This window comes from Nansenia antarctica, assembly GCF_963989245.1.
Source record: "Nansenia antarctica genome assembly, chromosome: 13".
Classification (NCBI taxonomy): domain Eukaryota; kingdom Metazoa; phylum Chordata; class Actinopteri; order Argentiniformes; family Microstomatidae; genus Nansenia; species Nansenia antarctica.
Genome location: NC_137683.1, coordinates 30508975 through 30534913, shown reverse-complemented (window position 1 = coordinate 30534913; position 25939 = coordinate 30508975). Strand labels below are relative to the sequence as shown.

The 25939-nt window shown below is 44.1% G+C and overlaps 1 protein-coding gene across 2 annotated transcripts; it reads right to left on the bottom strand.

The window, feature by feature from the left end:
• Positions 1 to 264: 264 nt before the first annotated feature.
• Positions 265 to 14646, bottom strand: LOC308169672 (uncharacterized protein). 2 transcript variants are annotated; one of them, XM_080544389.1, is made up of 5 exons: positions 14510 to 14646; positions 11946 to 12197; positions 2099 to 2351; positions 592 to 662; positions 265 to 494 (listed from the first exon to the last, which is right to left on the bottom strand). In XM_080544389.1, the coding sequence occupies exons 2-5, from the start codon at positions 12081 to 12083 to the stop codon at positions 282 to 284; spliced, it is 675 nt and encodes a 224-aa protein (XP_080400515.1). In that variant the 5' UTR covers positions 12084 to 12197; positions 14510 to 14646; the 3' UTR covers positions 265 to 281. The 2 variants fall into 2 exon arrangements, with proteins under 2 accessions (XP_080400515.1, XP_080400516.1); XM_080544390.1 differs by having other exon boundaries at positions 14459 to 14636.
• Positions 14647 to 25939: the final 11293 nt, after the last annotated feature.

Below are 25939 nucleotides of genomic sequence, written 5' to 3'. Positions count from 1 at the left end.
AGATGCATTGACCGTTCTGGTGGAGTGCTCCAATACACTCCTGAAAGGGCGTGTAAAATCATCACCTGTGCATTCATCCTCCACAACATCTGCATCATGTACCGCTTGCCACTTCCTCACATCCCAGATGACCCTGACCCTGAGGGAGATATCCCAGGCCCAGTCCCCGCCCCATGTAATTCTGGCATACAAGTGAGACAAGACCTCATAAGGAGGAGATTCATGTAACATAATAAACAACACATGAAAAACCTATGTGAGCAATTCATATTTTATTATAATTAAACATTCTTTTTTAATTCAAATTTTGCTCTGGCAAGTTCCAGCTTCTCCTTCTCCACCAGAAGAAGCTGCTCTTGCACGCCCCTCAGCAGTTTCACTTCTTGGAGTAGCTCCTTTTGGACGGATATCATGTCCTGTGTGTGTGTGTGTGTGGCTGATGATGGTGAGAAGTTTACGGAGAGGAACTGGGAGATGGTCAAGTCTTCAGGACTCTGTAAGAAGTGAGAGTGGAGGGATTGTAAATTAAACAGTATCAAAATGTATGGTTAGGTAGAGTAGTTAGGTGTCTGATAAACTTATTATACTTACATTTGGTGGAATTCCAAGGGTGGGTGTTTGGGGTTCTGCAGATAGTCCTATAGCCAGGATATCCAAAGCATCTAAAGAAAAGCAACAGAAACAAATATGCGCTGTTAGTTATGTAGTCGGCTAAAATAACTTACACTTGCAAGATGAAGGCATGCTCTGTAGGCTACAGACAGTATTAGATCAAAGTTCTGAGATTTTAAAAATGGTTTGGCTTGTCTGGGTTTATTGAATGGCATGGCGGTTTATTGGGATTATCAAAGTAAGACAAAGTATGATTGGACTGTGACATTAATTATGCTCCAATTTAAGCAAATAAAGCAAAGGCTAAACAGACGATTAGGTTCTATTCTTCCACATGTAGTGAGGCCTTTGACTAAGTGTCCATGCCCAGCAGAGTGTCTCTCTGCTGGGCTGTCACTACCATTTTCACCCACAAGGGTGTAGCGTCTACCCATTTATGGAGGCCTCCATCGAATGAGAGCAGAGTCGCATTTACGTGCACTAGCAGCTGGGAGAACGTCGATGCTGTTGCAGTGGGGCTTTCTCAAAGACCGATACTTGCGGATTTAACATTCAATGTTAAATCATATGAAACTTGCGAATTCAGTTTTATATGATTTAACATTGAACTAGTTGAATGTCTGTAAACAAGTTGTGTTTCACAGAGTTTGCGCAAAACATTGTCATTTTTCCAAACCAACTTATTTTCACACTTTTATTGTGTAGCTGGTGATAGTCGCTTGTGTAGCTGCTAGCTTACCTCCAGTTAGCATCTCTCCGGTGTCGACTCCTCCGTCCACTCCTTCGACGAGTCTCCCCAATCGCCCCCAAGATTTTCTCCTCCAATTGGTCTAAATGGACCGATGACTTTCCTCCTCCCGTCTTCTTTACCTCCCTTGCCCTCTCAGCTGCCTTTTTTTTTACGATGGACTTGATGTCCGCCCACTTTTTTTTTTATGGAGATGCCTCGCACTCCCACTGCGGAGACCATCCTGGCAACCCTTTCCCACCCCCTCTTTTTATTGTCCGTCGTCACCGATACGTTGTCTAATTTTCCCAATAATAATCTTTTTTTTAAAACGACCTCCTCTACTAAAACCTCCAACTCCTGCCTTGTGAAATTCTTGGACCTCTTAGCTGCACTGCTGTCTTCCATTTTTAGTTCACCGTTATAACCGCGACACATAGTCACGCGAGTCACGCGCGAGAGAGAGACACACAGGTGTAAAAATCACAGTTCAAAATCTAAGAACTTCTTAAGTGAGAAAACTAAGAAGTTCTTAAGACATAGGACAATTCTTAAGAAAAAAATGGTGAATAGCGTTTAAGAACATTCTTACGAACATCTTATCTATTTTCTTAAGAATTGTCTTAAGAATTATCTTAAGAACACTTTGGTGAATCCGGCCCCAGGACTGTCAGACTATCCAGGTACTGACTGACTGACTTACAGTGCACTGGCAGCATTGATTTTACAGCTGATTGATTTTTTTCAACAAAGACTTACCATCTGTCCCTTCAATCTCCACTTCAATCTCCGCTACTTCATTCTCTTCTTTCACCATCACTCCCTCCTCCTTAATTTCTTGTTCTTCGTCCTCTTCTTTCACCACCACACCCTTCTGCATTAGACCTTCGCCTCCATCCTCTTCTTTCACCACCACTCCATTCTCCTCTCCATCTTCTTCCTCCAGCTTCACTTCCACCATCGCTGGACCCCACTGTGTGATTTTTGAGCTTTTGGCTGCTCTGAGGAGGACCTGCAGGTTGAAACAAAGGAGGCACAAACAGGGTAAACTGTCTGAAGTCTAATCCCTGTATAATTTCAAAGAGAAACTTTAAGCATTTTGATGCACAATGTTTTCTAGATCTAGACCGAAGGCCCTAAATTAATCGCCCTGACTACCATCACAGGATCAAAAGCCACAGTCTGTGTTCATGTGCGTTAGGAGAAGCAAGCTCCAGTCCAGCCAGCTCTGCGTTGCCAGGGCAGAGATTTCCCCCTAGATCCTCTGATGTTTTCTTTGATATCCTCAGGTTTTGGGACAATACAGTTCACATGTAATTGGTCAATCTGGCAACTAGGGGAAAGTAACTGATTGTCAAAGTGTTCAAAACATTTAGAATAATAATAATTGCCTCAGCAACAAATCCATTAGGCTAGAGGTAAGAATGGTAAAAGGGTAAATGGTAAATGGACTGCACTTAGGTATTGATCATTGGCGAGAAAACTGGGAGAGAAATTATCTGCACACTTGAAAACACTAGCTCTTAGAGGAAAACATTGTGCATCCTCATAGGTTACAAGATGTAATATACTCTAACATTTCTATTAAACAGTCCAAATTGAAATTCGGCTCCATCATCACTGAATTAATCTCAGTTTGGCGATGCGCAGAAAAGTTCTGCAAAATCTCAACCAACTGGTACCTCCATTCGCCTATATTTAAAAATTCAATTCTCCAGTTGGGAGGGCGTCCAATCTAATTTCCCCAGTGGAGTGACAAGGGAGTTCACACATTCTCAGATTTGTTTGGGGCTGAGGGTCTGCGCTCATTCCAAGACATTCAGAGAAACTTTAATTTACCGGGTACGTCCTTTTTTTCTACCTTCAATTACGTACAGCTATGCGCACATACGGGGTACCCTGGAATAGCTCATTACACATGCATCCATTTCACATAGCATTCACCAGACCCAGGGGTCAGGTCTCAGCTCTTTACTCCATCCTGGTTAAGGCTTCTTTAAAACCATTACACATTGACAGAGTGTGGAAAGACACTTTATCACACTAGTGCTGTCCCAAACGACTATTTTTCTAACGATTAATCTAGCGATTATTTTATCGATTATTCGGTTAGTCTAACGACTAATTTATCGATAAGTCTAACGATAATTTTTGTACTGTAAAAAAAAAAAAAAAAAAAAAACGTATTTGTCTCCACCTCACTGCTATGTTTAGCCAACTTGAATGCCAACATGGCCATTTAGAAGTCTGTCCATCACCACAACACATAGCTAGCTAACGTTACTCTCGCTGCTATGTTATGATTAGCTAAATTGATGCTAACGTAGCATGCGAGCTACGAGCTAGATAACGTACAGTAGGTGCTCGCACCACAATGACAATAGGCTACCGTAGCTAGCCAGCTACATAGCTAACGTTACTAACACCAGAAGACAAGACATACGAACTGTGGTGAGCTACATTGCTTGTGTAACATTAGCTAGTAGCTATCCATTTTTCACTCATACACTTAATTGTCTCGCCTGGTAAAATAAAGGTTTAAAAAAAAAAAAAAAAAAAAAAAAAATCGCCATTTTGTTTATTTACGACTAACCGACGCATATTACGCTAACCGACGTATTGACGTAGTCGATGACGTCGACGACGTCGAATAATCGTAACAGCCCTATATCACACAATAACTTAAATTGGCAATTAATTTGGCAAAACATATCCCTTTCCTCCAGAAATCCCAACCACCAGGTTATCCATTTCAATGTTACTCATAGGACATACTTCACTCCATATCTGCTACATAAAATAAAGACCATACCTTCACCTAACTGTACTCTTTGCACCCGAAATAAAGTTGGCACCTTTTTTCATATGGTATGGGAATGCCCGGGAGTGGCTGATTTCTGGAGGACAGTTTTGTGATGCATTGTCCCTGATCCTGTCCAAACACATTCCACACTCACCAGTAGTCCTATTGTTAAATGACAGTTCAAACCTTGATTTAAACATCAAACAAAGACGCATATGGCTGGCCGGCCTTACAGCAGCCAAAAGGCTTATAGCTTGCAGGTGGAAGTCACCCCATTTCTTGACCACGCAGAGGTGGATATTAGACTACATAGACATAGCCAGCATGGAACACTGGATAGCCAACAGGCATCATGCAATTTCGGACAATGTTTCATGCTGGGACCAAACTATAACCATCCTCAAGACACTACTATAGGCTAATCGATTTGCTCCTTCCATAGGGTCCTGTAGGGGGGGGGGGGCGGGGGGCTGTGATTGGGTGGGGGGTGGTGGGCGGGGGGCTGTGATAGGGTGGGGGGTGGAAGGCGGGGGGCTGTGAGTGGGTGGGGGGCGGGGGGCTGTGATTGGGCGGGTGGGTTGGAGGTTTGTGGCGGGAGGGACATGTGTGGGAGGAGGGGGAGGTAGGGGACTGCTGGGGTAAAGGGAGATTGGGAGAGGGGGGGGGGAGGTTTCTACTGGATTTTTGTTATTCTATTTCTCTTTTGTTCATTTACATGTTACCACTCCCTTGTACCATTCCCTGAAGAAAAATCAATAAAAAATTGATCACAAAAAAAAGAAAACACTAGCTCTTAACACTAAGGCCCAATCCCGATTCTCTTTTTTACCACTTCGGCTCGTTTTGGAGTCACTCGTTTTGGAGTCACTCGTTTTGGAGCCAGAGCCGTAGTGGTTCCCCGGGGGAAATGGGACAACCCTTCATGGGACAACCCTAATACGTCATCCGTAGTGTAATGAATGGGTTAATTCATAGTCAGGACAGCGCATGCGCCTTAGAGAGAGTTCGTGATATACCAGTAGGTGACTGACAGGTGTCGAGAGAACCGAATAAACTGGTTATACCTTTGTTGAACCCAGACTCAAGTGTCTTATTATTCTATGTCCAAGTGACATTACACGTAGTATCGTAGAAAAGCATTGACGCTCGCGATTCATTCACAACTTGAATGAATTTGAACACTATCAATCGATCAAACAAGTCATCAAATAAAAAAGAATAATGCTTCATTATCATGGGGGAGAGAAGTTCTACCCGGGATTTGTGTCGTATCGACACCATTCAAATGGTTTTGGATTCCCTGTCCTCTCCCCTATCCGGACACGTTTTAATTGATATCCTAACCCACGGTAAACCACAGCTATTAACCCGCAAAGGGTGCCTCCGGGCACCGTCTTTGTCCATTAATAACACCGGCTATGAAGGTGGTACAAACACAATACTACTTTGCTAACTTCACCATCGGTATACGGTCATTTTGAGCCATCAACCAACCCACTGGCACCCCGGGAAGTTATGTTTCGAACCCCGAGAGCATGCATAAATGTCTATCCGGAAAGATTACACTCTCCTCGGCCGCGGCACGCGCCTCTCCTCGGTAACGCGGAGGAACAAAAAGCTTACAGCACCGTGTATTCCCAGGCGGTCTCCCATCCAGGTACTAACACGGCCCAACCCTGCTTGATTTAGGACAACAGTGCAACAACTTCGAGGCTGAACTTTAGTTACATTTACGGCGTCATATGCCATGAAAGGGAAACATGGAAAAATGCATGACTTACTGATGTAATTTTATGACGTTACGAAATCCGATGTGACAGGAACGCTGGAGAAACAGCCGATGTCCACTGCATTAGTTAACTACATGTATAATAGTACATAATAACAACTGCTCGGATTAGATTGGCGGTTGTTTTGGTATAATAACAACTATAGCGTCATATACCACCAAGGGGGGGAAATTCGCGCCTATCATGCTGTCAAACACCACAGGTAATAATTTATTTCTAAATAAACATGATTGTACATCTCTGAAATGGAAATCGCGCTGTGAAGTGACACTTCCAGCCTGTGACAAACGCGCAGATATGAGTGCTCCGGTCTTTCCTGCTGGCTCCGGTGTCCTGAGCGCGCTGGACTGTGAAACTTTCTATGTTAAGCATTTTGTTATGCTTGTTATAAATAAAAGGTATATAATGCATTGAAATAACATTAAATTATATAACCCATCAACAATATTACATAATAACAACTGCTCGGATAGGATTGCGGGTTGTTTTGGTTTAATACTTGCCATAGCTGTAAATAAAACATGTCATGCGCGTCTATCATGCACACATCAGCCTAACGTTAGATAGATAACTTCACATTAAATACGTCTATCATCATCTGCTGTCAAACGCCAAAGGTAATCTTTTATTTCCAAACAGGAATGTACATCTCGATGTGAATCGCGCTCCTTATATTATTATATAATATTAGTGATGCTCCGATCTGATCGGCGCCGATCGGTATCGGCCGATATGGCCTTGATCGGTTTTGATCGGAGTTCTCAAAACGGCCGATCAAACATGACCGATCAGTTTACAAAATGGCGTCGCCAGTCTGGAAATATTACACAGTGTCGGAAAGAGACAACAAATATGCCGTTTGTAATGTCTGCTCAAAAGAAATACCTCAGGGAGGAACGCACGCAAGGTCTTTCAATACCACGAATATCATACGGCATTTGCTGCGTTCGTCGATTCGCTCAGAGAGCGCCGAAGCGCACACTGGGCTCGGCGTCATAAAGGGACCGAGTGCTTTGATTGGACGAGAGGCGTTCCACGAGTGCTGGTCAGAGTTCCAGCGCGACTTCACGAGCGTAGTGGAGGTAGTGTTCAGCGACGTCATGTGACCCCGCGAGCAGGAAGTCACTTGGCCCATAGCAACAACTATTAGCGCGTGAGTTTTAGGTCTTCCTCTGTGCACCTTGCACAAGTGTAGATAGCGAGTGACTTTTCAGCATAGCAGGACATATTTTAGATGATAAGAGGAACAGGCTGAGTGCCAAAAACGCTGAGATGCTTGTATTTCTCAAATCTAATCTGCCAGTGATGCTGCTTAAGAAGTAAGGTTTGAGTCTGAAATCTCCTTAGGTGCAATGTTTTGTTTTTTTGTTTTATTGATTATTGCTGACTTGCTGTCTTATCTCCTCCTAAATATGACTTGAAACTGACTGACTTGAAACAGTATTTTATATTTGGCTATAGCCGTTTATGTTGCAGTTTAGTTTGGGTATGTTTATTGTTCCTCAGGAAAGCTACAGTTACAGTATAAGCTCCAAGTTCTCTAAGAGCCCCTAGTTCCTCTCATTCGAGTGGAATGTTGCACATTTGATGTGACAGTGTACATTTTATTTATTATGATTTTTATTTTCACATTTTATTTGTTTTTCCTAAAGTAAGCTACAGGTGGTTGTGAATTCAATAAAACAGATGGTCGTCAATTCATGATACTTTCTCATCTCCTAATTTCATTTAAATACTTAATATACAATGTCAATGGTGTTAAGAATAATTAAAAACATAAATAATGCTACACAATAAATAGAATGCTTCAATTGCCATTTTCGACGCTGTGATCGGTGATCGGTGATATCGGATCGGCAGATCACTGATTCCAGTGATCGGTGATCGGTGATCGGCACCAAAAACCCTGATCGGAGCATCTCTATATAATATATTATATTATGGGACGGCTGTGCTTGACGCTTCAATGGGGCTCTCCTGCATAGGCACAATAGCGGCATAATAGCGATCTTTTTGTGTTATGCTTGTTGTAAAGAAAAGGTCTATGATGCATTGAAATGACATTAAACTAAGATAATACGATGGTTATCATATTTTTTCAAGTCTTTAATTACAAGTAATTCCAGAAAAAGTAAATGACATTTCAGGCTCGCTTCCGTATTACGAGAGCGAAAAGAACATTTCTGTAGATGTTTCGCAATGCATGCCGGAAGGGAGTCTCATGGCTCCGAATCGAACGAGGGTCAAGATTTTCTCCGTTTGGAGCCATGGAAATCCCTAACCCTAAATGAGTAATGAATTGGGACGCCACTACGGCTACACGTGAACGCGCAAAAGGGAGATTAGGGTTGAAAACGGAGCCAGAGTGGTGAATCGGGATTGGGCCTAAGTGTCAGGCTAGGAATCTTGGTGTCATAATTGACCCAGATCTAAATTTTGAAACTCATATCAATAATACTATTAAAACATCCTTCTACCATCTAAGAAACATCACTAAGGTACAATCATTTGAATGAATGAATGGTCTTTATTGTCATTGATATAGTACAGGTACCAAACAACGAAATTTCTCTCCCAGGCAGACACCAAAAAATGTATGCATGCGTTTGTTACTAGTAGGCTAGATTACTGTAATGCTCTCCTGACAGGTCTCCCCCCAAAAAATATTAATAGACTACAAATGGTTCAGAATGCTGCTGCTCGTGTCCTTACTAGGACCAAACGAAGAGCGCACATCACACCTGTCTTGAGATCACTACACATCACACCTGCACATCACACCTGTCTTGAGATCACTCCCTGTCAGTTATAGAATAGACTTTAAGATCCTTTTACTAGTCTATAAATCACTCCACTGCGATGCACCCAATTACATGGTGGACATGCTCATAAGATACACACCAGCTAGACCCCTAAGGTCTAGTGGCACGGAACTTTTAATAGTGCCAGAGGCTAGGACAAAGCGATTTGGAGGATCAGCTTTTAGCATATATGCTCCTAGATTGTGGAACACCCTACCTGAGGGCCTGAGGTTGTCTAAAACTCAGGACATTTTTAAGCGAGACCTCAAAACCTACTTATTCAATGTTGCCTTTTGCTACTAAGGGAGACATTGGACATTATAGAACTAGGATCACTAGGCCATTACACTATACTCGTGTTTTGAGATTTGTGTTGACAGGAAAAAGGACCCGGGTGCTGATGAGGCACTGTCAGCTCCCAGTAGCACCTAGAGCAGTACTGGAACCGGTACAAGGGTGTACCTGGACCACCATCAGGTTGTATTGCTGTCATCTTTATTGTGTTGTTGCATCATAACTGTGCTTAAGATTCTCTTTTGGCAGGACCTGTGCCCATGCTGGATGCAGAACGATGCAGATATAACACTAAATTTATGGACAGTGTGTACGCCGATAATATGCAAGGAACTTTTCCTGGATACATGGTGTACAGGTTTTTCGCCCTTGCTTGCTTGCTTTGCGCCGGTGGTCCTTGGGCCTCCCCTTGGGGGCCCCCGGCTGCCCCATGTGCCTGGTCTGTTCCGCCGCCGGGGCACCTGCTTGGCCGTCCTTGTGCGGGGCCTTTGTGGTCTGTGCATGCTTGGCTGGGCCGGGTGTGATGGTGGTGGGGCGGGCTGGGTGTGTGGGGCGGCGGGGGCTCCCCGGGGGGGGGGTGTGGGGGTTCACCGCTGGGTGCTGGTAGGCAAACTGGCTAGTAGTCGCTCTATGTGTAGAGAGCTGCAAGGGAATTTTCCTGGCTACATAGTGTACAGGTTTTTACTTTTGCCTGCTCGCGGCTCTGTCAGTATTGATTGATTGATTGATTGATTGAAAATGTTCATTGTGTGAAGCGCATTGAGTTGCATCCTGTAAGAAATGCGCTATACAAATCAAATTTGATTTGATTTGATTTGATTTATATAGCGCCTTTATCCAAAGTGCTTTACAATTCACCCATTCACACACACATTCACACGCCAATGGCGGCACGCTACCATGCAAGGCACCAGTCCGCTCACTGAGAGCAATTTGGGGTTCAGTGTCTTGTCTGAGGACACTTCGACATGTGGCCAGCCGGGGCTCGAACCGCCGATCTGCCAACCTTGCGATCATTAGACGGCGGCCCTACCGCCAGCGACACAGCCGCCCCGGACCAGCCCCCCTCCCTTCCCCCCTGCCCTGTCTGGTCCCACTTACTCCCCGGGTCATTTTTTTAATACGGTGCCTTTTCCGTCCCCAGTACTAAATCATGTTGTATTTTGTCTAACTTTGGACAAATACTAATTCCATTAGGTTTTTCATGTATAGTCAATTGTTATTTATTATGAATACAATGATATGGGCTTCTAAGTTGTTGTTTACTACATTTTAAAAGCTTTGGTTAAAGATGTAAATTGGATTTTGCATGGGATTTGGGATGTCCCCAGTGTTGTTCATTCAACTTCAACCCCCAAAATAACTATTAAAAACATATACATTTCCAAATATGTTATTATTATTCCATTTTCCTGATCAATATCTATTGAAATCAAATATAGTTTTTATCCATATTTTTTTTTATTTTGTACAAAAAATTAAGGTTTTGCTTACAATATTGCTTGTCCCTGCGATCACTGTCCACCCTGTTATGCTGTGTTAATGTCCCTTTTAAAAGAAAACCATATTTCTCAATCACATCACTCTCATGAGGTGACATCACATCAGTGGAGGGGATTTCAAATGTGGTAGGCTGTGTGATTTTCTACCTCTTTTACCATCTGATTTTTATGTTTTTATCCAGTGAGTTTAATGTGGTTGACCATAATGTGTCCTTCCTCTGTTATGCCTAAATATTGAGGAGATCAATCAAATTGAATAATTTCAAAAAAAGTATTTAGTGCAAATTAGATTCCTCATCAAGTATTCATGGTCATTCTAGGCATTATGCTAACACAGGCAGGCTAAAGGCTAACTTTAACTCAAAATGTCCACCCTGTTAGTGTCCACCCTGTTATGTGTCCACTCTGTTCTGGAGACACTCGCCCTATTCAACTACAGAGGGTATTCTAAATAAAATAAAATGTAGGTGCCTGAGCTCGACCACTATGTTTTTCAGCAAGCTAGATATGTCCTTTATATAATAGAACATTAAAATATAGATAAATCAACAATTTATTTTTCACAAGTTATGAAGTCCAAATGGCACCGTATTTAAAAAATGACACACCCCTGTTCTATCCATGACCCCCTCCCTCTCACTTCATTTCCCTTCTATTCCACCCACCACTATTTCCTCACTTCAGAAGCCCCCATTTCCCCCCATCACCACCACTGCCACTGACTGCTACCACTGAAAACAGTTTAAAAAGGCATAGTGCCATGCTAGAGTCTCTTATGAAAATAAAGGGAACACTGGTTTAATTATTATTCATCCTCTCACAGCAGATTAAGGAGGGAGAAAGAGAGGGAGTGAGAGTGAGTGCGAGTGCGAGTGCGAGTGCGAGTGCGAGTGCGAGTGCGAGTGCGAGTGCGAGTGCGAGTGAGAGTGAGAGTGAGAGTGAGAGTGAGAGTGAGAGAGAGAGAGAGAGAGAGAGAGAGAGAGAGAGAGAGAGAGAGAGAGAGAGAGAGAGAGAGAGATGCCCCAAGGCTCACTAATGGGGCATTAAAAGGTTATTCAAGTCTGTGGACAAAATTAGTATCGACTTTCATCACTCAGTTGGTGGAGGAGGCCAAGATCTTATTTCTCACATCAGAGAATACCAGGACCCGACTTAAAGATGATGTTACAATTATGAAGACTGTTGTAAATTATCATTTGGTTTAGGTTTTGTCTTTTTAAAATAAATGTTATTGTTTGGTACATAAAATATTTAATGTGTTGTCACATCCACATAAAAAAACATGATCCCAGTGACTTCTGATTGATTCAGGAGACATTACAAATGTGTGATTTGAAAATGTTCCAAAAAGATGGTTTCCAAGTCTCCATAGACAGCTCATTCAAAAACCTGGAATTCTAGTAGTAAAGTACTAACCTCCTCCCTCATTTCTCCTCCTCTGTCCTCTTCTTTCACCTTCACATTCCTCTGCATTATATCTTCACCTCCATCCTCTTCTTTCACCATCACGCCATTCTCCTCTCCATCTTCTTCCTCCAGCTTCACTTCCACCATCTCTGGACCCCACTGTGTGCTTTTGGAGCTTTTGGCTGAAGAACCACAGCCAGATCCGGGGGACTCTGTGGACTCTGGTTAAAACATGGTTGCTGCTCTGAGAAGAAACCGCAGCTAGAAACAAAAGAAGCACAAACAGGGTAAACTATAAATTACAGCCAAACATCTGATCGGACTACAAATGCCATGGCAATACCACGGTATCAGAATGATAGTTGGGACTCGATTTTCCAATTGGGAAACCACAGATAATTGGGAGACCTCTGATAATGTTAAAGATGTATGGCGTGCCTTAAGCTTGACACAATTAATATCCAAGTCCACACGCCATAATTTGACCCTGGGAAATCTACCCTGGTTGATATTCTATTGACTAACAGACCCTCAAATATACATGCAGCAGTGTTTTAGCAAATGACACAGGCCCTGAGTCACTGCCCCACTGAGGGTCAGAGAGTCTTACCTGCCAGAAGTCTAATCACTGTATCATTTCAAAAACAAACTTTAAGCATTTTGATGCACAGGTTTTTCTACATGAACTGTATTGTAAGGACATGTGGTTGTGTATCTGCAGGAAATGGGTCTGCTAGTCAGTCACATGAGAACTCTCTGCTACCGGCTGACTGACAAAGCCATGGCCAACGACTTGGCTGACGACTTCATGGCTTGGCTATTGTTATGATGCGTTTTTGTGTGACTATAATGCCAATTGTTGTGTGCCTATCAAATATTGCAATACTCAATGTTTAACCTTAAACATACTTTAAGTGTGCCCACTCTCAGTAGTAAACAACATTCTTAGGAGCAGGCATATACCATATCAAGTAACAGTGAGACCAGTTTAACTCTAAGGACATAGGAGCCTACCCAGTGGTCAGCTGCAGAGCAGAACAGCATGAACACAGGATAGCCATGTATGGGAACTAATGTCAGTATTGTAAGTTACGAGGTAAAAGCTATTTCCTCTCTGAGAACTGTATATAAGCTGTAACAAACATCAGTACTTTGCTTGGCATCTCTTTATGCCACAGCCATGCTCGGCACCAGCCGTAGCCAAGCTCGACATCTCCTATGTCGTAGCCATGCTTGAAGCTTGGACTTAACAGAGCATGCTGCCTTGGAAACATCTGTACATGGGAATGCAACCCAGATCTGCCTAATACAATGATTACGATTCAACCTTCTCTCTGAGTCATCAATATATCATTTCCGGCCACCTGACCAAGAAAGATCTCCATATATCAGCTATTGATATGCAGGACCGGTGTGCTGCCTGGCTATTGATATGCTACCTGACTGTTGATATGCTACCTGACTGTTGATATGCTACCTGACTGTTGATAGGCAGGACCAAACACCTGGTTGATACTGACTGACATAGCCCTGTTGTTCTCCATACCACTCTGAAACACACACACACACACACACACACACACACACACACACACACACACACACACACACACACACACACACACACACACACGCTTGTTTTTGATAAGCAAGATCAGTGTGTTGCCTGGCTATTGATAAACAGGTCCAGTGGATTGCCTGACTGTTAATAGGCAGGACCAACAAGCTGATTGCCTGATACTGACTGACATAGCCTTGTTGTTCTCCTTGCCACCTATTATTGTCAACCACTGCCTCCACCTTTGGGGTCTCTCTCTCAAACATACATGCGTGTACACACACACACACACACACACACACACACACACACACACACACACACACACACACACACACACACTACAACCTAACTGTCCCTCCTGAGAGATCTACTTCCCCCTTAGTGTTTTCTACTGTTCTTTAATAACCTATATATATATAGGCCTATATTTAGAAATATATATATATTTTAATCACTATGACAGCCATAGATGACCGTTTCCTGCTATGACTGGTGGATAGATGATTCACTCACTTAGTCAAATGCATGTGTTGTAAATCGCTTTGGATAAAGGTGTCTGCTAAATGCCAAAAATGTATTCTGATTATATATATATATATATATATATATATATTACATGCCATTTAGCGGACACTTTTATCCAAAGGGTAACAGTACTGACTTGCCTTTCTCCTACATGGAATAGGCTAATGCTGCTCTACTGTTACGAAAACCACCATTGTAGCTTGCTATGAACAACTAACTACATCTGACTGATTGTATTTGATTAGAATTAATAATGATCTAACTAGACAGATACAATTCCTGTGGAAACTCACCCAGGGGCCGAGCTAACTAGCACTAGCTTACTAGTTATCTATGTCCCCTGCACCTCCCTGCACCCCCAAGCTAACTAGCGTATTGTAATGAATAAGTATGTAATAATGATCTTGCCTATGAGCGGCTGCAGCTCTGTACTGACCATTGTATCTAGCAGCTCTCTGCTTCATTCATCAATCACTCCAACTCCTACCGTCAGGTCGGCGCCTCCGTTGTTGTTCAAGCTAGTGTCGCTTTCCCAGTCTTTGTGTAATAAGTGAACATGTTGTAATGTTTGCCCTCTAGCACAGTTATAAACTTAATAAATGACTCGTGTTGTCTTCAGTTTCAGCACTGTGTGCATTCGTTGATCCACCATCTTAGTTTCACATCCCGTTCCTTGGTCTCGCGGGAACACGTTATCCCCCTGTCATTAGGGATTTGTAGTTCTTCAGTTGACTTGCCGTGTCAATCCGGAGATGAGAGTGTTACATTAGTTTTCTTTAAAAAATACAGCAAGGATAGCGTTGCAAGGAACGCAAATATTATTTAATAGCCCGGTTGTAGCTGGTAATTACCCAGTATTTAAACTATGAGGTAACTTTGTGGTAACAAGGGCTTCTGGGGCCTCATTGTGTCCATCACCATGGTAACTACCTGGTGTTGAATGGCCCACAGTTGGGCTTGAGTCACTGAATCTAAAAGAAACATCAGTAAAGATATAAAATCATGTTATTTTATTTCATATCAGTAAAGATATAAAATCATGTTATTTTATTTCATATCAGTAAAGATATAAAATCATGTTATTTTATTTCATATCAGTAAAGATATAAAATCATGTGATTTTATTTCTGTGTTGAACAGCTCAGCCTGATGAAGAGAAGCGAAGCAATGAAAACTATCATGTTTTGATTTCATGGATGGTCAGTTATTATATCCATAGCTCCGTCTCTGAATCTGAGAGTGGTTACATTGCATTGGATTGCCAAGCTTAGCTAAGATGTTAGCATAGAGCTATGATGTTTTTTTGGTTTCTTTTACTTGTATTCAGACATATTTTTGCTTCATTTGACTTGTTTCCCCCTTGTAGAGGTATTTTACAATATCTTCTTTTTCCATTTATATTAGTCATTAAACCAGCCTGTAAGACATTCCTTCTTTCTGCTCTCATATCAGAAGAGCTCATATAACTCCTATTTTAGAGACTCTACACTGGCTTCCTGTTAAGTTCAGAATAGATTTCAAGATCCTTCTGCTTGTTTATAAAGCTCTCACTGGCACAGCACCAGAATATCTGAAAGACCTTTTGGTAGCATATCAGCCCAATAGAGCTCTCAGGTCTTCTGACGCTGGTTTTCTCTGTGTACCACATGTACAAAAGAACTAAACTAAACCCATCTTTTTAATAGTGCCTTTAGATGACTAAATCATTAAATGATGATTATATAATGATTAATGCACTTTGAGCTGCAACATTTGCAGGAAAGGTGCTATACAATAAAGGTTATTATCAGGGGTGCACATAACTGGTGCGCCAGTGCGCATGCGTCGCCAAAATGCATGTTGCGCGGAGGATCAGCGGCATGAACGCGCTCTTGCGCACCAACAGCTGGAAGCGCTGGGAGAGGAATTGACTTCCTCAAAACTCCTACTGCTAACTGCTGACTGCCCGTTAATACCAATACCATATCCTTTCATGACCACAATGTACCCACCGACGACGACCACGGCGACTCCCCTCACGAAAACATTCGGAAAGTATCGTAACTTGTACTTTCATTCCGCGTATCGCGCATCGCATGGTTATCACGCCGACACGTGAAAATTCAGTCCCGAACGACTCGTCGCTAAAAGGAAAAACAACACCAAGGCACTTCACGTTTCTTTTCTCTGAAGCTTTCAAACGTTCAGACGTTTGTTTTACAGCTTCATTATCGCACCTCGACCCCTGACCCAGGGAATATGGTTGGGAATTATATTAGAAGGAAAAAAAAAAGACTTTGTTGCACAATCAAAATAATGAGCTATTTAAAGTGATAGACAACATCCTCTACCATGGTTGAAATTGAGGACAGTATTAACAACAGTCAAGAGAGCAGTGATGATGATGATTAAGCTTGTAGCATAAGTAAATGCTTAGGCTGTAACTTTTTGTTGAAAGTTGATTTCAGTGTTTACAGAACAGAGCAGTGCTTAAGGAGATATCAGTTGATTTCATTGTATTTAAAGAACAGACATTCAGTTAGTGCTTAAAGAGATGTCAGTTGATTTCATTGTGTTTAAAGGAGTCTGACAGACTTTCATGCTTAAAGAGCAGTCATTTGATTTTTCATTTGTTTCTTTTGTTTTGCACACAATCATTTGTTCGTTCATCTTATTTTTGAATAAATGTCGTTTTGCTAATATAAGTTATCCATGTATCCCTTTTTTATCCATCCTGTGGGACGGGTCGTGACTCGTGAGCTCGGGGAGCACCAAGCAGCATCCCTAGGTGCTCCCCTGAGCACTGGCCCCAAAAAGTTATGTGCACCCCTGGTTATTATTATAATTATTATTATATCAACTTGAATTCATTGTGGATATGACAGCATTTCGATATGAGATAGATAATTTTCGTATTTCAAGTATTTATGACAGATCTTTTTTTTTCATATTTATGGATATGAGAGATAATTTCGTCCTATTCGCTTACTATGCATTTTACCATGCGTTTAGTTTTTAAACCAAACCAAATAAACACATTTCCTGTGTGTGTGTGTGTGTGTGTGTGTGTGTGTGTGTGTGTGTGTGTGTGTGTGTGTGTGTGTGTGTGTGTGTGTGTGTGTGTGTGTGTGCGTGCGTGCGTGCGTGCGTGCGTGCGCACTAACCTTGAAGCCAGCTCGATCCTCTCCTCGAGCTCCCTGGCTCTCTGAAACGCTACATGCTTGTAGACTAGAGCTCAGAGCAGCTGAGAGGTGTAATGGATTTTTCATCTTATGAATGTTTTAACATTATATGTATTCCTGTGGTATTCATTTTCATACAGAATGTGACAGTATGTTTCCATGAGGAGTTACTGTGGGATTGTTGTGGGTCTGACTGTCCTGTTTGTGAGCACAGAGCTGTTTGGGCCTTGTGTTCATAGACGGTTCGTTAAGGACTCACTGTCGGTCCCACGGGAACTTACTCCCTGTTCTCAGACTCGTTATCAATGTTATGACTATGTTGACATTATATCAATTGTACTATGTGAGAATTTGTGGTCAGTCTTTTTAACTTCCCATTGAGAAGTTGACTGTCCGCTCGAGCTGTAAGATCATTTTCTTCAATAAATACTATACCTAGATTTAAAGCAAGTACCTATCTTGAGTCTCATTAATTAATCCACGACAGTTGGTGACAGCGGTGGGATCCCAATAGCACTACCTTGACCCGGTTCCAGAGCGGTGAGGCTCGCTACCCTGTTCTCCTGAACGGCTCCTCAAACCTCACAGCAAACAGCTGCTGAGTGACGGAGAGACATACGCTTTCGGCCCGGTTCTCGGTGTGTGACAGGATTAAGAACTTTTGGATTGGGGTGAGACTCTTTTGATGGACTGTTTAATATTGACTATTGTTATTGAGGCAAATGGTCTTTTAAAGGGGATCCCCAAATTGGTAAAGTGCTAGGCGGTAGCATTTTTTTGACGTTGGAACCATAGAGCGGTCTTAGATATTTTCAATCACGGATTGTTAAATGTTCTGAAGGCTCTCTTAAAATCTCCATGAAGTCTGAGGGGCGTCATATTGAAAATAAAATAAAGCCCAGTCTTAAATATTAGAGTAATCCTTTAATATTTTAAGTGGTAGTAAATCTTTTCATAGGCGAAATACTAAAAATTGGTGTGGAAATAAAATAAAGCCCAGTCTTGCCATTAGGCAAGTGGTAGTAAATATTTTCATAGGCGAAAGACTTAAATTGGTGTGGAAATAAAATAAAGCCCAGTCTTGCCATTAGGCAAAGAATTAGACAAAGAATTTAAGTTGGTGTGAAGATGGGAAACAATCACAGTCTCTCCGAGGTGGAGAAGGTTGCGCTAGAGAGCGCAAACAATGTTTTCATGAAATCCCGATATGGATCGGAGGTTTATCAATTTCACCAGGTGTGGGGAGAATATGGTGACTTTCCATTGGAGGGGACACTTAGCATGGCAAAGTCAAGAGATTATTGACTAAAGCACAGACTAAAGGTACGCTTAAAAAGGGAAAAATTGGCTGGCCTCAGTTTTCCCTGTGGGAAGATGAGGCACGAAAAAGGTTGAATAAACAAGAGAAAGCGGCAGTGCAGGCCAGGGCTAGACGAGAAAAAGCTGATAAAGCTAAAACACAAGCCAGGCATGAAAGAGAAGAAGCTGAATTACAGATCAGAGTAGACAGAGCAGTGCAGCTGAGGCGGGGGGCAGGGAGGGGGGTGTACCCATGTCTTTCTGCTCTTAAGCCCAATTCAGGTGCTCGGCCCTGGGACGACCTCCTGGACACTCCGCCTCCCTACAATCCAGACCTGAACAACCCAGACCCGCTTGCAGAGGAGTCGGATGATACCTCTGAAGAGACATCAGACGCGGGGCCAGAGGGAGAGGAGCCTGATGCTACGGCCGGGGCTGCTGCTGCTGCTGCTCCAGAGCCTTCGCCTCCAAGGCTACTCCCTAGGCGGGATAAGCAGGCTGCTGCTGGGGGGTTCCCCGTCGGGGCCGCTCCGCCTCAGGCCGTGGCTAGGCAGGTTAAACACGAGCCAAGAGAGAATCCAAGGTTGCCCTCGACCCCGACCCCCATGGCAACGAGACAGCGGACGGAGAGACCAAGGCAGCCTGAAAAAGACCTTGTGGTTGAGGAGTTGAGCCAGCAGGTAGAGGACTTACAGCTCAATGCCCCAATGATGCAGGTTTTGGGCTCAGATAATACACAGAGACTGGTTTTTCGGGCCTACACCCCGAGTGACATTAGCACACAAGCACAAGCTCTGCCCCACCCCAGAAAGGTGGGCGGGGAGCGATTCTCAGAGGCGCTGAGAGAGAGAATGGATTGAGCATGCTGCTCCTACGGAGAGAGAGATCAAGAAATGCCTCCATGCGAGGCTGGCAGGTGACGGGGAAAAGTGGGAAAGGATTAAAAGCCATATGACACAGGACCGTCATCAGACCAACCCCGAATGGTCACATGCGGATAATGCTCCTTGGCGAGCATGGATTGACACTCTCATGGTACTTATCTTGGGGGTGTTTCCCCACACCATTGACATGACCAAAGTGACAGGGTGCAAACAATTGCATGACGAAGAAGTCAGGGCCTTTGCATCACGTCTGACGGAGGTCTGTAATGACAATTTGGGGATTACTGCTACGACCAACGCAGAAGCCTGGGCAACTCATTTGAGGAATTATTTGATAAGCAATGCACGCCCATTCCTTGCAGAGTGGGTGAGAACGCATCTCGTGGCCTGGCAAGGGGCTACAGTTGAAAGCATTATACTGACCCTGGAATGTTGGAATGTGCCCATAGAGACAAGAACAAATATACAGATAAGGCCTCTATCATGGCAGCTGTGCAGGAGCGCAGGCAGGCCGGGCCCACACAGTATCAGCAAGGCCAGGCACAGAGAGGAAAGGGAGTGAAGCGCACGGTTGAAAACAGCCCCTGTTCGCATTGTGGACTAGGGAGGGGATTGGGCACCCCGAACCTAGTCCACAACAGGCGACGGTGGAATTGCAAAGTTCCGAGGGCACGTTAAAGACTGTTTATGGTGCTGGGGAGAGGACTGAAGGCCCCCGTGTCTGATGAAGTATGAATGAACATACTACCGTGGCATCTGTCGCATCTAGGTGTGTGGGCAGTGTGCGTGGTACGTGGGCGACAGCCCACACCTAGCGGGATGTGAGGGGAAGCCACACCCGTGAACAGGCAAGGCTGGTGTAAACGGTCAAAGTTTCTAGACCCATAGCGAAGTGGGCTAGGGATCAGACCGTCGGTTCCCAACTGGGCGGCCAATCACCGCTACAGGGTTGGTGTTTAGACACTGACTGGGGATCGTTATCGACTGGGTCACCGGCCGGTTGGGTTGCAAAGCCTTAAGCCATAGGAAAATGGTGGCTGCGCTCAGCTCAATGTACAGTCAGGCCACTGTAAGCTGAAACCGAATGCGTTAGTAAGCGAACAGTGCTTTCCGTGATCAGAGCTCTGAAAAGGAGACGTCTGGGAAGCGGAAGGGGTGGAGGTAGACTGACTCTGACCCAAGAAGGGGTTGGAGGGCAGTAAACCTCCATCGGAAAGGGTTCCAGCCTGAGGAAGAGGGGAGGTCTGAAGGAACCAAGTGTGATGGGACACTGGAAGAATGGATGCCCTAATCTTGGACTAAGCAAAGACCAGGCGCATGAGATGACGGGGAGCAAGAAACCTAAGCGACACAGCAGAGGGAAGGCAAAGGCGGATTGACGGGTCGGGCTGGAGTGTGCAGGGGGGGTCCCGGAGTTGATGCCAGAGGAGGGGGGCTACACCCGTCCACAGCCAGATGCCCAGGTCAGTAAAAATGTCAGTGTCAATGAAAATGTACAAGTAACGTTATCAGTTATTACACAAACTATTGACAGATTGGAAAACCAAGAAAGTAAAATGGGAACATTTGCTTCATTAGCAGAAGCTTCAGAGATTACCACGAATAAATTTGATGGTGAACGGTGTGTTAATTCCTTTTATGGTTGACTCTGGGGCGTTCTGTTCTGTGTTAGCACAAAAAAGGGTGTCATTTGTTCCTAAATTGAGTGGCAGATCTGAAATTGTGTCCAATGCGTCGGCACAAAAATCTCTGAGTGTTACACAGTTCCTTTGACAACAGAACTAAATGGTGCTGGGAAATTGAAGCATAGTTTCCTGTATTCTGCTGCATGTCCTATCAATTTATTAGGTCGTGACCTTATGTTACGCCTAGGAATTATTCTAGTTCCCACACCTAAAGGGGTGGCAGCCAAACTCGTCAATGATACTGATTCGTCCGACTTTGAATTATTACAGGACGGTAATTATGTCCTTCGCAATGATAATGATACGCACACTACCCCAATGTATGTCTACCAATGGAATTTGGTAGACATACAAGCAGGAGATAATGGTGGCCTACTACCGCGGCGCAGTGGAGAGCATCCTCACCTACGGCATCTGCAACTGGTTCTCCAGCTGCACAACCGCGGAGAGAAATGCGCTACAGAGAGTCGTGAGAACAGCCCAGAAGATCACCGGCGCCCCCCTCCCCTCTCTGGAAGAGCTGTACAACACACGCTGTCTCAGGAAGGCCTCCAAGATCTCCAGAGACCCAACCCACCCTGGGTACGAACACTTTGCCCGGCTGCCCTCGAAAAGGCGGTACAGGACCATGGCCGCAAGGACAAACAGACTGAAGCACAGCTTCTACCCCAGGGCCATCCAGGCCCTGAACACAGCAAAGACCTAGGTTCTGGGCCCTGGACAGGATTGATGGCAGCTGCTGGACTGAAAAAATCAGGTGTAGTGCTGAGGCACAAATATGTACATTTCAAGCCTGCAAACTGCGACACTTTAAATGAATGTGCAATAACACTATGTGCAATATGACAACCCTAGTCGTCTATCTGTACAGATAGTGGATAGTGTACATAGCCTTTATTTATGTAAACCAGCTCCTTCCCTTCTTGTGTTTTTGTTTTGTTTTTTTTTCTTTCCTAGCACCAGGGGAGCCACCCCTCCTAAATTTCGTTGTTTGGTACCTGTACTATAGCAATGACAATAAAGACCATTCATTCATTCATTCATTCAATTTGACCACTGAATCATTGTCAGATGTTGGTCTTCAATTTCATGACATTGCTAGTAAAAACACAGTTCAGTCGGTCATTACACAACCTCATGATATGCATTGCATCGCTAGGATGAGTGATGAGCCTGATAATGAATTTGACAAGTATTGGGTTGGGGATGGCACCTCAGTTGAAAGCGAGAGTTTATCTCTCTCACATGTTTACTGGAGTGGGTCGCGGTGTACAGCAACCGCTGGTAGGCAGACAGATTATTTTTCTAAAGAGGGATTTGATTTTCCTATGCCACTGGCCAGGGCACAAAATGATAGCCTACAAGATATCACAGACTGGTCCACTTATTGTTTAGCACCGGTTCATGAATGGGGGGTTGCTATGGGAGATGTAGGCATCTCCACCAGCGCTGTAGATTCATCTCTATTCCGCATGCCTTTCAAAACCCGTGTGCGCGTGACACGCGCCGTTACATTGGCAGTAGACGGCCCTAAATTGAATGCCCTTGTGTGTGTGTGTGTGTGTGTGTGTGTGTGTGTGACACAAATGATTTGTTATCACCATCTGAGGGTGCTGATTCTCCGCTGCACACTCTTCCCGCTGGTTTGTGGGCACAAGGGAAATATGACTGTGGATTAATACGCTCTGCCTCACCCATTATTATTGAACCAAAATCATCATATCGACCCATTGTTAAACAATATCCTTTGAAAGCAGAGGCAATCGCGGGAATTAACCTAACTAACCCTAGGTTCCAGCGAGGTACCCAAGTTTGAATCCCAGTTCCGTTGTTTTGTACTGTACTGTGTCTCTTTATTCCAACACCACACATTTAAAGTGCAATTCTGCTACTCTGAAACTCCCTCAACTTTTCCCCATTCATTATCATCAGTGTTAATTTTGGCAGGCTAATTTACATTTAGTCTTAGTCACATTTAGTCATTTTCATCCTTCTTAGTTTTACTCTAGTTTAGTCTAGTCAACGAAAGTCTAGTTTTAGTCAAAACTCAAAACCATTTGAGTAGTTTTAGTCATTGACGAAATATATATTTTTATATTTGATGACTTTATATTCATATTCATTCAACTAGATTAATACAGGTATTGGAAATTGGATGCAAGTTGTTGAAGCAATCCATTTTTAATACTTTTATTTGTGTAACAGCCTTACCTTAGCTGGACATCTGTACCCTAGCCTCGCTCTCCCACCCATGTGATACTGCTGTGTTGTCCTTGCTACTATGGATATCGCACAGATAGAAGTGTGGAATGTTGCTTTACTCAAAGTGAAGAAACAAACTATTCTGCTGAACTGAAAGTAAAGTGTGGCAATATGTGACAGGGTCAAAAACGCCCTAAGTAGGCCAATGCCATTTTCCTGTTTTTATTACATCCCATTATATATTAGTAAAGAGATAACAATACAAAAAAGCTATGAAAAATCATTTAATAGTAAAAAAAGTGGCAGCACTTGTTTTAGAGCAGTGTTCGTTTCACTTATCTGCAAGCCGCCTTATCAGATATTCACATGTGTTCCTGGAATTGCCAAATGTTACTGTAAAGAGATGTACAACACTTAACCCTGCCACACTCCTTCCTATTGCAGATGACGGAGAGGAGCATCATGATTGTGTGTCGATTGTTGACATTCAATGTTCATCCCGATCTGACCTTGGCTCTTTTCCCCTAGAAAACGCGGAGCTGCAGCTGTTTGTGGATGGCTCGGCCAGTAAAGGACAGGGGGGGGGGGAAATTGTGTGGGTTTCGCTGTCTGCTCAGAACATTCCACACTGGCACAAGGGAGACTCCCTTCTAACCTTTCTGCACAAGCTGCTGAACTAATAGCATTAACAAAAGCATGTCAGCTGGTTGAGGGGAAAAATGTAAATATCTGGACTGATAGCAGTTATTGCTGGGGAATTGCTCACGATTTTGGCATGTTATGGCAACGAAGGGGGTTTCTGACGTCTTCCAGGAAGCCTATACACCATCATGATCTTGTAAATGAATTGCTAAGAGCCCTGTTGCTACCAGAATCTATTGCTATAATTAAGTGTGCAGCCCACAGTAAATCTAACGATTTTGTCTCAAAAGAAAATGACCGTGCTGACGCTGCAGCAAAATTTGCGGCCACGTGTGCGTCCGAACTGTTTGTGTTTATACAGGATAAGGATGCCCCGGAATATGACAAAACACTCTCCCCCTTTCCCCCCGAGCCTGGGGAGTGGGCGGTGGAGACCCTAAAGCGTATGAATGACGCTTACACTACTGAGGATGACATCACCACATGGAAGAGGTGCGGTTGCACACTCTCAAATGAGGTATGGTGGGGGCCAATGGGCAAGCCGTGCCTACCGAGAAAACTGTTTCCGTTCTATGCTTACTTAGCCCACGGGTTTGACCATGTGAGCAAAGGGGGAATAATGTCTGCTATCACCAAACACTGGTTTACAAAAGGACTTACACCATTTGCTCAGAAACAATGTGAAAGATGTCTGACATGTGCAAAATTCAATGCAGGGAAAGCAGGCAAAGTTACTGGGGTAGGAGCTCATCCTCAACCAGCAGGCCCAGGGGACCATTTAATGGCTGATTTCATTGAACTCACCCCTAGTAGGGGTAAACGTTATTGCCTGGTCATTTGTGATATGTTTTCGAAATGGGTGGAGGCTTTCCCTTCGAAAAAGGCTGATGGAGCTGCGGTGGCCAAGGCCTTGGTCACTGAAATTATTCCTAGATGGGGAATACCAACAAAAATGAGTTCAGACAATGCGTCTTATTTCGTAAACAAAGCTGTAGAGCAGATTGGCAAATATTATGGTATTGACATGCGTAAACATTGTTCTTATCATCCACAGTCTGCAGGGGCGATTGAAAGACTGAACGGCGTCCTTAAGGCCAAACTCGCTAAGATAACAGAGGAGACAGGCCTTGCCTGGACTGACGCACTGCCCATTGCACTCGCACACATGAGAATGAGAGAGAGGCCAAAAGTGGGGTTGAGCCCTTTCGAAATTCTATTCGGGAGACCGCCAAATCTGGGGTGGGGCCCTATTAAGAGACCATTGCCTGATACACACCATTGTAATGATGTGATGTTAGAGTATTGTTGCAACCTGTCCTCTGCTCTGAATCATGTACATAAGCAGGTGAAAGACACACTGCCGGTTCCAGCTGGCGAGGCGCTGCACCAGTACACTCCCGGTGACTGGGTTATGATCAAGGACTTCAGACGTGGCCGCTGGGATACACTGACGACGCTGACGGCCGTAAAGGTTGCAGAAAGGGTGTCCTGGGTGCACGTGTCGCACTGTAAGTTGTATCAAGGAGGAGGAGAGGCAGACCGCCTCCACCGAGCTCAGGAGCAACAGGAATTGGATCAGCTGATCCACAGGGACCACAAAGAATGTCAACGGAAAGAGCCGCCCCCCCCCCCGCCGGAGCAGGCGGCAGCGGGGGCAGGAGCCGAAGAATATGGAGTGAGTCGACGACCATGGCACCCCTTCAGACGGATGGGGTGTTTTGGTCTCAGAGGGACTATGTGTTTTTTACTGTTGATGTCATTGATTATTGTATTACCAATTCTGTTCACTGATGTTCAGGTTGCTGATTACACACCGACCATGACACCGACCATGACACCGACCATGACACCGACCAAGACACCGACCAAGACACCGACCGTGACACTGACCATGACACCAACCACTGGACACCGACGTGGCAGGTGTGAGGCGCAGGGGGGGGTTACTGATATGCCTAGACTTTCTCTCTCGAGGAGGAGGGGGAGGATGGGTTCTTGCACGGAAACGCGTGGTACAGTACAATGGTGATTTCTGCCAGAAGGG